Raw genomic sequence first — 16,780 nt, 5'->3', positions numbered from 1 at the left:
TACCTTTTGGTAAAATGGGTATAACATGCTCTATTCCAATACAATGTTGTGAGCAAATATGACAAATCATGCTATTTTAACCAAACTGTCTTCCTGTTACAAAAACTGTTGATGCGTTTTTTAATCTAACATGCACATTATGTTTTTCGAATGTTTATATTATAAGTGTTGAAAGAATCATACATATTCTATGCAATTTTTATGTTGTTCTGATTGGATTCGAACTTTGTCAGACCATCTTACTTTAAACATCTCCCTATTCATCTGTGACAACAATACATTTAATAAAAGTATAAATTTATTGAAAATGTTTATGGACACAACATACAAATGCCTTACTCAAGGTTACTTCAATTCATTATTATAAATGAAAGTGTACGTTCGTGCAAAGTCAATACGTCTTAATAAACAATTATATCATTAAATTTCAAATATCAAAACTTCTCTTACCGATACCACAATCAATGTTTCCGCCTGATTAGCATCTCGATGATAACTCAGATTATTCATATCAAACGCATCCTAAAATATATACCAAGAGTTTCAAATATATATTAAAACATTACATAAGACAAGAGAACCTGAAACGCCCAAAGTCGCTCAAATGAGATAACAAGATATTATTGGGACAAATCTTCTGACCAAGTTTCATGAAGATCGAAAATTAAATGTGGCCTCTAAAGTGTTACCAAGGCTTTACTATAGCCATATAAGGAAAAATGCCCCGCCCCCTGGCAGCCATGTTTTTCAACCAACCGGCATCATTTTTTAACTCGTCCAAGATATTATTGGGATGAATCTTCTGACCAAGTTTCATGAAGATCAGACAGTACATATGGCCTCTAGAGTGTTAACATGATTTTATTATAGCCATATAAGGAAAAATGCCCCGACCCTTGGAAGCCATGTTTTTCAAGCAAACATTATTATTTTCAAACTCATCCAAGATGGAACGGAGACCAATCGTAGGACTAAATTTCATAAAGATTGAACAATAAATGTGGCCTCTAGAGTGTTAACAAGGTTTTGCTATAGCCATATATCCATATAAGGAAAAATGCCCCGCCCCTGGTGGCCATGTTTTTTAAGCAACCAAAACCATTTTTGAACTCATCCAAGATGTTATTGGGAAAAATCTTCTGACCAAGTTTCATGAAGATCAGAAAATAAATGTGGCCTCAAGAGTGTTAACAAGATTTTACTCTAGCCAGATAGCCATATAAGGAAAAATGCCCCGCCCTTTGGCTGCCATGTTTTTCAAGCAAACATAACCATATTCGAACACATCCAAGATATCATTGAGACCAATCTTCTGACCAAATTTCATAATTTGAACACAACGGACAAGGGAAAAAAGGCCATCACAAATTCTCACCATGAGCGCGTTGTGCTCAGGTGAGCTAAAAAACTTTTCTCACTCAAAAATTAAAAAACATGAGGTGGCTGTGGCACTGTGGATATGGCGTCCGTCTCGGAACTGATTGGGCACTGATTCAATCCCTGCTGTACTTGCGTTCTTTATACAGCCCTTAAGACACCATTAACTGATTTTACTCAGGAAGTGGACTAGTGAACATCTCAATAGGCTTTTTTTTAATTTTTATGCCCCCGGTAGGGTGGCATATAGCAGTTGAACTGTCCGTCAGTCAGCATGTCAGTATGTGTGTTTGTGTGTATGTGTGTATGTCAGTCCGTCCGGAAAAAAAACTTTCACGTTGGCCATAACTTTTTCATTATTGAAGATAGAAACTTGATATTTGGCATGCGTGTGTACCTCATGGAGCTGAACATTTTGAGTGGTGAAAGGTGAAGGTCAAGGTCATCCTTCAAGGTCAAATATCAAATATATGGTGTCTGTCCGTCCAAAAACTTTAACATTGGCCATAACTTTTTCAATATTGAAGATAACAACTTGATATTTGTCATGCATGTGTATCTCATGGAGCTGAACATTTTGAGTGGTGAAAGGTGAAGGTCAAGGTCATCCTTCAAGGTCAAATGTCAAATATATGGCGTCTGTCCGTCCGAAAACTTTAACATTGGCCATAACTTTTTCAATATTGAAGATAGCAACTTGATATTTGGCATGCATGTGTATCTCATGAAGCTGCACATTTTGAGTGGTGGAAGTTCTAGGTCAAGGTCATCCTTCAAGGTCAAAGGTAAAAAAAATTTCAAAGCGGCATTCTCAAGAAGCTGCACATTTTGAGTGGAGGAAGTTCAAGGTCAAGGTCATCCTTCAAGGTTAAAGGTAAAAAAAAAAAATCAAAGCGGCATTCTCATGAAGCTGCACATTTTGAGTGGTGAAAGTTCAAGGTCAAGGTCATCCTTCAAGGTCAAAGGTAAAAAAAATATATCAAAGCGGCGTTCTCATGAAGCTGCACATTTTGAGTAGTGGCAGTTCCAGGTCAAGGTCATCCTTCAAGGTCAATAGGGGGCATTGTGTTTCTGACAAACCCATCTCTTGTTTTTATGTAAGTTAGCTTAATGAGAGGTAACAACCAACGTTTCTATGCAACTCTTAAAAAAACTAGTATGACTTTTGCAAATTTCATATTAAATATTTGAATATTTAATATTTGACAGTTATATTCTATTAGGATATGAAAATTAGCATTTAACAAATTTAACAAATTGTGTGCATATATCTGTCAAAATGGACAAGTGTGATGTGAGGATCGATATTATTGTCCATGCATACATAGTTTTATCAATACATCTGTTTTAAATTGCTTATATGCAATAACACATTTCTTTCAAAATAACAAACACCGTTTTTAAGATTGTTGATAAGCCAATGAACGTCTGATGAAAAGGAATAAAAAATAATATAAATAGATTTTTTTTCCTTTCGGCTACCATTGTCTTTCCCAGTTTGTGGTATAACAAGCACTCAGTTAAGCAAATGTATTTTATTTGTACTAGAAATTATTCCTGTATCTATATGTAATACAAAAACATACCTCATGTAATGTTGTAATGTCAGCGTCCGAATGGATATCTGTCTAAAAACGAAATAAAGCAAAACAGAACTTTAATACTATACTGTAAAACACAGAAACTAACAACTCGACATTAATATACTTATGTTATACCTAAATCATGTTTAACAAAAAAGATGCATGCTAAGGGACAAAGTATATTTTAATAACATATGGACAAACACGTGTAATCCAATGCTAAGAAATTCATAATGTTGTTATTTTCAATCTGTTCATTCAAAGAAGTAAAACTTTAACCAATTTACTATTTAAATAACAATCAACAAAACAGCATCATTTTTCAAGATGAGGTGTAAACCATGATACATTATCTAAAGTCAATACTGTTGTTGTCATATCCTGCAACAAATGAACAGCTACGCCAATTTAAAACTTGGTTGTGTCAAAGAATAACCTGATAACAAAAGTGCAAACATAAGTAGCACTCATCATAAATTGAGTAATTTTGCGATAGTATGTATGAAATTTTATAATAACATTAACGGCTCTCCGCTCCCAAAAACAAACTGTTGTTGTTAAGCTGTTTAGCATTTCGTTTTAATGGGAATCATGTTTATATTTTGACAATTAAAACCTCGACTAAATGTTGTCCAAACTATTTAGCAAGTTACATGATTATTGTACGTTATATATAGTTATACAGTTAAGTTTGTTTGTCTACATTCTCCTTAATTTGTTGTTTGTAATAAAAAAAAATAAAGAGAATTTATTACACCTTGATGTTTGGGTATGTAATAATTTGTATATCGTCTTATAGCGTAGTATATAGAAACACGCGTTTATTGCATTGATGCGGATAGATTTCACCTCTCCTAAATAAGACGCAAAACATAACGACTAAATCAACTAGAGCTTTGTCACAGACGTGACGAATACCCCCACATGCCGCATTGACACAGAATATTTTGCATGTTGTCTTCACAAAAAACAGCCGACAACATGCTCAATGTTTAAAACGCACTAAGTGACCCAATGACCTAGTTTTTGACCCGGCATGGCCCATGTTCAAACTTGACCTACACATCATCAAGAAACAACTTCTGACCAAGTATGGTGAAGATCGGATGAAAACTACTTGAATTAGAGAGCGGACACCATGCTGAATGTTAAATAACACACTAAGTGACCCCGTGACCTAGTTTCTGGCTCAGCATGGCCCATATCCAAACTTGGCGTAGAGATCATAAAACTTCTGACCAAGATTGGTAAAGATATTGGATGAAAACTACTTGAATTAGAGAGCAGAAAACATGCTGAATGTTTAAAACGCACTAAATGGTCCAATGACCTAGTTTTTGATCCGGCATAACCCATATTCAAACTTGATCTAGACATCATCTAGATACAACTTCTGACCAAGTTTGGTGAAGACCGGATGAAAACTACTTGAATTAGAGAGCGGACACCATGCTCAATGTTTAAAACGCACTAAGTGACCCCGTAACCTAGTTTTTGACATGCCATGACCCATGTTCGAACTTGGCCTAGACATCATCTAGATACAACTTCTGACCAAGTTTGGTGAAGATCGGATGAAAACTACTTGAATTAGAGAGCGGACACCATGCTCAATGTTTAAAACGCACTAAGTGACCCCGTAACCTAGTTTTTGACATGCCATGACCCATGTTCGAACTTGGCCTAGACATCATCAAGATACAACTTCTGACCAAGTTTGGTGAAGATCGGATGAAAAGTACTTTAATTATAGAGCGGACACCATACACAATGTTTAAAACGCACTAAGTGACCCGTGACCTAGTTTTTTACCTGCCATGACCCATGTTCGAACTTGGCCTTGACATCATCTATATACAACTTCTGACCCAGTTTGGTGAAGCTCGGATATAAACTACTTTAATTAGAGAGCGGACACCATGCTCAATGTTTATAACGCACTAAGTGACCCCGTGACCTAGTTTTTGACCCGACATGACCCATATTCGAACTTGACCTAGACATAATCTAGATACAATATCTGACCAAGTTTGGTGAAGATCGGATGAAAACAACTTGAATTAGAGAGCGGACACTTAATACGGACTGACAGACAGACCGACCGACAGACAAGCTCACTCCTATATATATACCCCCCTAAACTTCGTTTCTGGGGGTATAATAAGTATCCTTTATATGTAATTATAACCACTTTAAGCCTTGTTTTATTTGATTTTCATTCCACTGGTATATCTGAGTATAATTCATTACTCTCAACAACAGATACATATTCTCTATGTGTGTACAAATGTTTATATTGTGTGTTTGTAGACATTTTACTTATATTTGAAAAATAGAAAACAACATCAAATACAGCACTAAACGTTTGTTGATACATCATTCATCAGTACTAAGAATGAATCTTTTCAGGATACATAAACAATAATATAATATCAGGCTATCCTGGCCTCTCATAAGTAAATACATGTCTATGATGTCTTGCACAAATGTTCTAAAGCTCAAAACTATTGCACATGTTTTGGTAGAAGCTTTTAAACTTCAATCTGATAAAGTAAATCGCTTAGCTGCTGTTTAATTGAATGTTCACACAAATGCATGTATCGCATGGTCTAACATGTTATTTATTATTATTCAAGCGTTTTTTATTGTCATATTTGTTTATACTTAAATATGTAATATTGTAATTTGTACTATTCCCTGTCGTGGCCATATTTCTTTTGAATATATGTTCTTGGTCTAAGGCAGAATGCCGCATTGCCAATAAACTATTAGATGAAATTTATTGCAAATTTGTTTGTTTTTGGTCATGGCATGTTTGCACAAATGTCTGATACTTTTTTGTGGCACTTATTTCATCTATTAAAAACGTACTTGTAGGTGCGTTTTTGTATATAATTGAAATAACGAAAATGCACATACTATTCACATTGTCCAAACCAGAATCTTCCATTTCATGTGATTGGTAAATAATAACAAAATTTCATCAGTAAAAACTTATGTTGTGTGTGAATTATAAATTTTTTAATGCATTTTAAACATTAAACTTACAAAGTAATTAATATTTTAATAAATTCTCAAACGTACATAATACAAATTTGAAATGCACAAAACATTACCTGTCGTTCCCTTAGGACCGGACGTTCTTCTGTGGACCTTGTCTATGAAACAAAAGTTAACACTTTCGTTGATAAGTAACAAGAGCTGTCAGAAGGAATTATAAATTTTTAAATGCATTTTAAACATTAAACTTACGAAGTAATTAATATTTTAATAAATTCTCAAAGCTACATAATACAAATTTGAAATGCACAAAACATTACCTGTCGTTCCCTTAGGAGCGGACGTTCTTCTGTGGGCCTTGTCTATGAAACAAAAGTAAACACTTTAGTTGATAAGTAACAAGAGCTGTCAGAAGACAGCGCGCTCGACTATTCGAGTGCTTGACAGTATAATGCAAGCCACCATGGCAAAATTGTTCATATTCATTAAGGTCAAGGTAATATAGTCATATTCTAAGTGGAAGAGGACCATTATTGACACATATTGAACACTTATGTTTTAAAAAAGTTGTACTTAATAGACGATTCTGAGTTCAGGTATATTTTCCACAATCTATTGAACATTTGTAAAGACATAAAACAAACTAATAAGATTTTATTTCAAGTTTGATAGCAATAGCTTGGGTGGGATGGTGGGACGGTCCTTCAAAAATAAAATAAATAAATATTTGTGTTGTTTTTTTACCATGTTTCAAAGAAAAAAAAATCTTTTTTGGGGGGGTGGAGAGGGGGGTATAATGTAGGGGTGTGGTCATTTATTAGATGATCTATCAAAAATAAGAAAAAAGGGGAAAAAAATAAAAATTTGGGGGGGATTCTTGGGTGGGGCATGGGGGGGATGGTTTGGGTGGAGTCCATTGTGGTATGTCAGGTAAGTGTTGTTTTGTCAAAGTATGAATCAAATCTGATCATAAATAAAGAAGTTATGGCAATTTAAGCAAATTGTATTAATTCGACCTTAAGAGTCAATGTCATTCAAAGGTCAAAGTCAAATTCAACTTGCCAGGTACAGTACACTCATGATAGTAAGAAAGTATTTGAAGTTTGAAAGCAATAATAACTAAGCCTTGATACTTTAGAAGTAAAGTGGATCTAAACACAAAATTTAACACAATATTCAAAATTACTAAGACAAAAAAGGGCCATAATTCTGTCAAAATGCCAGTCAGAGTTACATAACTTTGCCTGCACAGTCCCCTTATGATAGTTAGTAAGTGTTGCAAGTATGAAAGCAATAGCTATGTTACTTTCGGAATAAAGTGAACCTAAACACAAAACTTAACCAAATTTTCAATTTTCTATGTATAAAAGGGAACATAATTCTTACAAAATGCTTGATACAGTTGTCTGCTCTTGTTTATGGATTGGGGTCATGTTGGTAAAGACGTATGCAAAATATAAAAGCAATACGACAAGGTACATAGACAATATTTGAGGTGGTACACAAACTTAAACATAGATTTATCAATAATATGCATATTCTAACTGGAAAAAGAGCCATAATTCTTACAATATGCTTGTTACAGTTGTTTGCTCTTGTTTATATATTGGGGTCATGTTGGTAAAGAAGTATGAACAAGAGGGCCAAGATGGCCCTTGTTCGCTCACCTGAAAGGAGACAGTTCATTTAATCTTTACCAAACGTCAAACTTGACCTAGATATTGTCCAGACAAACATCCTGGTCAAGTTTCATCATTTAATTTATTGAACCAAAACTCTGGCGTATGGAGTTGTTTTTGCTTTTGTAAGATTTTACCTGGTGACCTATATTTTGAGTTGATCCCCCTTACCAAACATCAAACTTTGCTTACAAAAATAAATATTTTGACCAAGATTCATAAAATCTGAAACAAAAAGGAGTGTTTACAAGGATTTTGTATAATATAATGAAAATTAGGACAATGTAAGGGCAATAATGATGGCATTAATTATGTGATTTTGCTCCTTATCAAACTTGACTGAGATCTTTCAGCAACTTTCATAAAGAATGCTTGAGAAGTGTGAATGCTAGAGTGTTTACAAACCAAATGTGGACGAACGGACGGCGGACAAAAACCAATATTAAAACCTCACCTGAGCAATCAGGTGAGCTAAAAAGTGTAATTCACCGATCTGAGCCATTTTCCAACTTGTCCGAGATATCAATAAAACCAATGTATTGACAAAGTTTCACGATGATTAGGCAAAAAATGTGACTTCTATAGTGTTCGATTACAAGGTTTCTCTCTAGTCACATAAGGAAAACTTCCCCAACCCCTGGCGGCCATGTTTTTTTACCGATCGGGACCATTTGCGAACTCATCTAAGATATATATAAAATCAATCATTTCACCGAGTTTCATGATGATTGGGCAAAAAATGTGACTTCTAGAGTGTTCACAAGCTTTTTTTACTGTATAAATATAAGAAAACTGCACCCCCCCGGCAGCCATGATATTCAACAGACCGGAACCATTTTTTAACTCAACTCTCGTATCAAGGAAACAAATGTTCTGACCAAATTTCATGAAAATTAGGCCAAAAATGTGACTTCTAGTAGAGTGTTCACATGTTTTCACTATATACATATAGAGAAAAATGCCCTCTCACTGGCAGCCATGTTTTTCATCGATCTGGACCATTTTCGAACTCGTCCGAGATATCAATAAAACCAATGTTTTGTCCAACTTTCATGATGATTGGGCAAAAATTGTGACTTCTAGTGTGTTTACAAGGTTTCTCTATAGCCAAATAAGGAAAACTGCCCGCCCACTGGCGGCCATGTTTTTCAACAGACCAGAACCACTTTTGAACTCAACCAACATATCATTAAGACAAACATTTTGACAAAGTTACATAAAGATTGGGCATGAAATGTGACTTTTACAGTGTTTACAAGGTTTTTCTTTTTTTTGACCTAGTGACCTAGTTTTTGACCCAGCATGATCCAGTTTCCAACTCCATTGAGATATCATTGGGACAAATGTTCTGACCAAGTTTCATGAAGATCGGACAAAAAATGTGGCCTCTTGAGTGTTTTCAAGGTATCTCTATAGCCAAATAAGAAAAACTGCCACGCCCACGTGTGGCCATGTATTTCAACGGACCAGAACCACTTTTGAAATCGACCAACATATCATTAAGACAAACATTTTGACAAAGTTTCATGAAGATTGGGCATGTAATGTGACTTCTACAGTGTTTACAAGGTGTTTTTTTCTTTGACCTAGTGACCTAGTTTTTGACCTGGCATGACCCAGTTTCTAACTCGACCGAGATATCATTGGGACAAAGCTTCTGACCAAGTTTCATGAAGATGGGATAAGAAATGTGCCCTCTAGAGTGTTTACGAACAAATGTTAACGGACGGACGACGGACAAGGACCGGTCACAAAAGCTCACCTGAGCAATCAGGTGAGCTAAAAAAAAAAACATCGAACCTCGAATAACAATTAACACATAAATGATACACACAACTACACTGTATTATTTTGAAAACATTAATAGTCAAAGGGGAGTAACTACTGTTAAACTTAAATGCAATGGTTAGAAGAGTTGTCTCCCATGTTACATGACCTTAATTCACGATTGTTTACAAGCCTTTATTACTATATAACAAGGGCTGTTTGTAAAACATGCATGCCCTCCATATGGGCTGTCAGTTGTAGTGGCAGCCATTGTGTGAATACATTTTTTGGCACTGTGACCTTAACCTTTGACCTAGTAACCTGAAAATCAATAGGGGTCATCTGTGACTCATGATCAATGTACCTATGAAGTTTCATGATCCTAGGCATAAGCTTTCTTGTGTTATCATCCGGAAACCATTTTACTGTGTCAAGTCACTGTGACCTTGACCTTTGACCTAGTGACCTGAGAGACAATAGGGGTCATCTGCGAGTCATGATCAATGTACCTATGAAGTTTCATGATTATAGGCATAAGCGGTCTTGAGTTATCATACTGAAACCATTTTACTATTTCGGGTCAACATGACCTTGACCTTTGACCTAGTGACCTGAAAATCAATAGGGGTCATCTGCGAGTCATAATCAATGTATCTATGAAGTTTCATGATCCTAGGCATAAGCATTCTTGAGTTATCATCAGGAAACCATTTTACTATTTCGGGTCACCGTGACCTTGACCTTTGACCTAGTGACCTGAAAATCAATAGGGGTCATCTGCGAGTCATGATCAATGTACCTATGAAGTTTCATGATCCTAGGCATAAGCGTTCTTAAGTTATCATCCGGAAACCATTTTACTATTTCGGGTCACCGTGACCTTGACCTTTGACCGAGTGTCCTCAAAATCAATAGGGGTCATCTGCGAGTCATGATCAATGTACCTATGAAGTTTCATGATCCTAGGCCAAAGCGTTCTTGAGTTATCATCCGGAAACCATCTGGTGGACAGACATACGGACGGACCGACATGAGCAAAACAATATACCCCCTCTTCTTCGAAAGGGGGCATAAATATAAGGAAAACTGCCCCGTCCCCCTGGCAACCATGTTTTTCAACGGACCGGAACCATTTTCAAACTTAACTCACGTATCTAGGAAACAAAAGTTCTGACCAAATTTCATGAAGATTGGACCAAAAATATGACTTCCATAGTGTTCACATGTATTCACTATATACATTTAGAGAAAAATGCCCCGCTCACTGGCGGCCATGTTTTTTCACCGATCTGGACCATTTTCGAACTCGTCCGAGATATCAATAAAACCAATGTTTTGACCAACTTTCATGATGATTGGGCAAAAATTGTGACTTCTAGAGTGTTTACAAGGTTTCTCTATAGCAAAATAAGGTAAACTGCCCCGCCCACTGGCGGCCATATTTTTCAAAAGACCGGAACCACTTTTGAACTCAACCAACATATCATTAAGACAAACATTTGACAAAGTTACATGAAGATTGGGCATGAAATGCGACATCTACAGTGTTTACAAGTTTTTTCTTTTTTTTGACCTAGTGACCTAGTTTTTGACCCAGCACGACCCAGTTTCGAACTCAACCGAGATTTTATTGGGACAAAGCTTCTGACCAAGTTTCATGAAGATCGGACATTAAATGTGGCCTCTAGAGTGTTTACGAACAAATGTGGCTGCTCTTGTTTATAGGTTGAGGTCATGTTGGTTAAGAAGTATGCAAAATATAAAAGCAATATGTCAAGGGACATAGACAATATTTGAGGTGGTACACAAACTTTAACATAGGTTTATCAATGATATGCATATTCTAAGTGGGAAAAGGGCCATTATTCTTACAAAATGCTTGTTACAGTTGTCTGCTCTTGTTTAAAGATTGAGGTAATGTTGGTAAAGAAGTATGCAAAATATAAAAGCAATATGTCAAGGGACATAAACAATATTTGATGTGGTACATGTAAGCAAACTTTAACATTCCAACGCTCACACAGACGCTCATGCCGACGCCGGGGTGAGTAGGATAGCCTCATTATATATATTTCATATTTAATAGTGGAGCTAAAATGCAATTTTACAGCATCATCATTTCTCCTGATCTGAATGTACGATTATGTACGAATGTAAAAAATTCATTCACATTCACACACCAAATATATAACAACAAATGTGGCCTACATACGAAACATATAAACTTTCTAAACATTGTGATTGAGAATAACACATTCGGATTATCAGTGCAAATCGTAAAAGGTTCTAAAAGAAGTTTAATTATCATTAATTATAACCATGACATTCAAGTAGAAACTTAAAAAACTGTTACAGCCTGATAAAAGAAAATACTATACATGTATCATAAGAATACGATTTTAAGTTAAAGAAGTCGATATTAAATCTGAAAACACTTTAAGATTTCAACTTTCTCTAAATGGTATCTATATAAGTAGTGATGCTTTGTAAATATACATGTATTGTTTGCTATATTGCTTATTACATTAAAAGAGGTCCATTGGGTATAAATTATAAACATATTCTTTTAAAACACGTTCACATAACTGTCAATATGATTGTGTATCTTTAGCAAATACACTTGATATTTTATCAAAGTAAAGTACATAATATATTTATTTAACAATGGTACCAAATCTTCACAATGATATTCTCTCAAAATGTTTGTAAATTGAACCAGGCGACTTGTTTTTGCAATTTGAAAATGGCCAAAATGATACAACAGTAAAAAACAAACCTTGTAAATTAATATTTGTGTGATCATGTTTATTTTAATGTCAAGATAAGGTTACTTTATGTGCCTTAAATTGGATTACATGTAGTCAATCGCCAGCTCTCATTAAACAAGAGGGCCTGAAAGGCCCAAAGTTGCTCACCTGAGATAACAAGATATCATTGGGACAAATCTTCTGACCAAGTTTCATGATATAAATGTGACCTCTAGAGTGTTAACAAAGTTTTAGTATAGCCATATAAGGAAAAATGCCCCGCCCCCAAGGTGGCCATGTTTTTCAACCAACCGGCATCATTTTTTAACTCGTCCAAGATATTATTGGAATGAATCTTCTGACCAAGTTTCATGAAGATCAGACTATAAATGTGGCCTCTAGAGTGTTAACAAGATTTTACTATAGCCATATATAGCCATATAAGAAAAAATGCCCCGCCCCTTGTCAGCCATGTTTTTCAAGCAAACGTAACCATTTTCAAACTCATCAAAGATATCATTGAGACAAATATTCTGATTAAATTTCATGAAGATTGGACAATAAATGTGGCCTCTAGAGAGTTAACAAGGCAAATGTTGACGGCGCACGACGCACAACGGACAAAAAGCGATCACAAAAGCTCACCATGAGCACGTTGTGCTCAGGTGAGCTAAAAAGGCGTTGTCTCACTTTACTCAGAATAATTATTCAGAGTATTAAACAGTAAACAAAACCAATATCCTCTTTATAATGGATAAATGTGTGGCGTATAAAAATATGGTATGTAGATACTTAAGTTATTGAGTATATTCATTTAAAAAATATTATCTCCTAACATGGTTTTGTGTTTAACTTTGCAAAGTTGGGCAATTTCCAAAAGGATAATACAATTAGGTATATCAATTGTTGTTAATGATGTAAATATGTTTACCTGTTCTTTGCCTCGTATTTTCTTAAAATGATCTAAAACAAAAATGACAATATAATTTGTCAGACTTCTTATTAAGGAAACAATCCATATGATATTTAACAAGAGCTGTCAGAGGACAGCGCGCTCGACTATTCGAGTGCTTGACAGTATAACGTAAGCCATCATGGGGAAATTGTTCAAATTATTCAACAAGGTCAAGGTAATAGTTCAGGTATATTTTCCACAATCTATTTAACATTTGTAAAGACATAAAACAAACTAATTATATTTTATTTCAAGTTTTATAGCAATAGCTTGGGTGGGAAGTCTGGACGGTCCTTCAAAAATAAAGTAAATAAATAATTGTTTTTGTTTTTTTAAACATGTTTCAAAGAAAACAATATTCTTTTTGGGTTGGGTAGGGGGGGGGGGGAGGTTGAGAGGGGGGTATAATGTGGGGTGTGGTAATTTATTTAGAAATCTTTCAAAAATAAAAAAAGGAAAAAAAAATAATTGGGGGGGGGGTAGGGGGGGTTGAGAGGGGGTATAATGTGGGGTGTGGTCATTTATAAGACAATGTTTGAAAATAATAAATGGGGGGGGGGCAGGGATTCTGGGTTGGGGCGTGGGGTATTGTTTGGGTGGAATACATTGTGGTATTCAGGTAAGTGTTGTTTTGTCACAGTATTAATAAAATATAGTCATAAATAAAGAAGTTATGGCAATTTAACTAAAATTTATTATTTTGACCTTGAGAGTCAAGGTCATTCAAAGGTCAAGGTCAAATTGAACTTGCCAGGTACAGTACCCTCATGATAGTAAGAAAATATTTGAAGTTTGAAAGCAATACATGTAGCTTTGATACTTTAGAAGTCAAGTGGATCTAAACACAAAATTTAACAAAATATTCAGTTACTAAGACAAAACAGTGCCAAAATTCTTACAAAATGCTTGATACAATTGTCTGCTCTTGTTTTTAGATTGGGGTCATGTTGGTAAAAAAGTTTGCAAAATATAAAAGCAATATGTCAAGGGACATTGGCAATATTTGAGGTCGTACGCAAACTTTAACATAGATTTAAAAAATAATATGCATATTATATGTGAAACAAGAAACCGTCTGAGACGGGTGATGCTCCCCAAAGGTTTGTTTTTTTCACAATATTGCACTATATATATTCAGATAAAAGGAAACGTCTTGAGGGCACAGTAGTTGGGGGGACAAGAATTTTTTTATAGAAAATTTCAAAGGGCCATAACTCTGTGAAAAATCATCCGACCATAACCCGCTGATAATATGCACATCTCCTCTTGGTAGTGAAGCTTCCCATAAAGTTTCATTAAATTGCGGTCATTAGTTGCTGAGAAATAGCCCGGACAAAAATTGTGCACGGACGGACAGACAGACGCACACACGCACGGACAAACGAAGCGGCGACTATATGCTCCCCCCAAAATAAATTTTTGGGGAGCATAAAAATGGCCATAATTCTTACAAAATGCTTGATACAGTTGTCTGCTCTTGTTTATAGGTTGGGGTCATGTTGGTAAAGAAGTATGCAAAATATTAAAGCAATATGTCAAGGGACATAGGAAATATTTGGGGTGGTACGTACACTTTAACATTTGCACGCTAACGCTATCGGGAACAGGAACGCTTATGCCGATGCCGGGGTGAGTAGGATAGCTCCACTATATATATTTCATATATAATAGTCGAGCTAAAAATTGTTCATATGTTTGAAATAACAACATGTAATCACATGATATATAATTGTTACTTCATATATAAGTTTTATAATGCATTTATATAATGAAGAATGTGCCTTGGCTATACCTTAAACGTGTCTAATGATGGGTAAATATTTCTCAAACTAACACGCTATTTTATTTTATTAATAAAAACATTCTATGTTATTATTCTATTTGATTTCATGAGAGCGTTTAGTGTAAGTAATAATACAACCTTTTGCGTATGGAAACGACACTACTATGGCTATATATCCGCTTATAAACAGCAAGGCGACGAGAAAAGGGTAGTTATTGTCGCCATGATCTCTACTTTCTTGCAAAATAACATCTGAAATCAAGTATTCATATTTTAAATACAATTACTTGTAATAAAATGTGTAGAATTGCCAATTTTTAGCATAATGTTAAATGAAAGCATAACAAATTGACACGTTGGAAGCGTAAATCAATACATTATGTGTGTATAACGTTGGAAGCGTAAATCAATACACTATGTGTGTTTAAGTATTATAGCATAATACTCTCAACTTATGATTAAGATAATGTAATATTTTTAACTTAACGTGGTTTTTCTAACATACTAAGATCAAAGTACCTTTCAACAATACAAATGTTTGCAAAACATTTAAACGACATGCATACCATTTGGTCTTAACGTTGTTGTTTCACCTGTTGACTGTGAAGCAGTTGTTGTTGAACCCAATGACTGCGGAGGAACGTTCCCGCTAGTAATGCACTGGTAAGTCCCGTAAACATCTTCACTAATTTTGTGTACTCGCAAACTCCAACCCAGATATGTTTTTCGTACTGTATATGTTAAATTATCTTTTGATGGCTGCACCAAATAGCAAGACTTAACATCCGGTTCACATTCCGCGATAATTCTGCTTTCAGTTGTGTCTATTTTGACAAACGTATAGATATAACTGTCCTCTTCTGCCAAACATTCAATGTCAACATATGCCTTCGCAACTGTAGTTGTCTGCGGTAACTGTTTATCATTTTTATTTAAAGCTAAAAGCGTAGCTGAAAACAAGCAAATCATATATTATATTATCTGAATCATAATTTAACAATTATATTAATTGCAACCAACCGCAACAGAAAAAATAGGGATAATAGTCCACTGAGCATCACATTTAATTAATGTTGAGCATCATTTTCAATTGTGAGTGTTTACATTTGCATGCTTGTTGGTTTTGAAAATATGCCCTATGTGAATATCAGTGTATATGGTATTCCATTCTGCATATAAAAATGATTATGAACAACAATTTTCGAAACAAGAGGGCCATGGTGGCCCTGGTTCGCTCACCTGAGTAGTTTTAACGTCATGCAAGGGTTGTTAATGTGTTTTGTGAAAAGAAAAGGTTTACTGTTTTGGCAGATATATACATACAGGGCTTTCCTTAGACCTCAAATCTCAAGAGTCAAGGACTCTTGGGACCATATTTTCAAGAGTCAAAATCAAACTTCTGAGAGTCCTAATAATAACGCAGGAGAGTCAATGATTTTTTGCAATTTAAGCAAATTACTGAGATATAATATATAAAAAGCAACAAATAAAAAGATACATGTATGTTAACATTTATTTCTTACATTTTACTGTCACTACAACACTCTGCATTTAAACACAATATTTCAATGATTAATAAATACAAAACATGTATTCTAATACAACATTAACTTCATGTACACAGCAGAGTAATATGTCATATGTTCTTCTTTCGCACGTTTGGGGGTGTTAGGAGCACTGTCATTTAGATCTAAAGTACGCTTTGTCGTTGGCGTCTTACACACACTTTCAGAGTTACTACCGATTCCGAATTCGAAAAGGTTTCTCTGCGACATTTTCCGAATGCACAAGCACAATTACACTTTATCCAATAACTTTGTTTGACCGTTTCGCGTGGCTATTAAATTTAGAATGAAATACAAAATGTGACAAAAACCCATTTCCGCTGG

The 16,780-nt window shown here is 35.1% G+C and overlaps 1 protein-coding gene across 7 annotated transcripts in view; it reads right to left on the bottom strand.

Annotated features, from left to right (window-relative positions):
* The window catches only part of LOC127869107 (uncharacterized), a 147,196-nt gene that overhangs the window by 106,046 nt on the left and 24,370 nt on the right, over positions 1–16,780 (bottom strand). For 6 of the 7 annotated variants that reach the window (XR_008044404.1, XR_008044405.1, XM_052411439.1 and 3 more), the window contains exons 3-9: positions 15,458–15,841; positions 15,030–15,143; positions 13,085–13,116; positions 6,281–6,322; positions 6,077–6,118; positions 2,964–3,005; positions 451–522 (exon numbers count right to left, since the gene is read on the bottom strand). Coding sequence is in view for 5 of the 7 variants with exons in the window: in XM_052411439.1 (XP_052267399.1) it covers positions 451–522; positions 2,964–3,005; positions 6,077–6,118; positions 6,281–6,322; positions 13,085–13,116; positions 15,030–15,143; positions 15,458–15,841 (728 nt within the window). In the remaining 2 variants the exon portion in view is untranslated. The remainder of the gene's footprint in view (positions 1–450; positions 523–2,963; positions 3,006–6,076; positions 6,119–6,280; positions 6,323–13,084; positions 13,117–15,029; positions 15,144–15,457; positions 15,842–16,780) is intronic. The other variant, XM_052411438.1, reaches the window with a different exon arrangement.

Source organism: Dreissena polymorpha, chromosome 2, assembly GCF_020536995.1.
Source record: "Dreissena polymorpha isolate Duluth1 chromosome 2, UMN_Dpol_1.0, whole genome shotgun sequence".
Classification (NCBI taxonomy): Eukaryota; Metazoa; Mollusca; class Bivalvia; order Myida; family Dreissenidae; genus Dreissena; species Dreissena polymorpha.
Note: the sequence above shows the minus strand (reverse complement) of the source record. Positions and strands in the feature narration are given on the sequence as shown.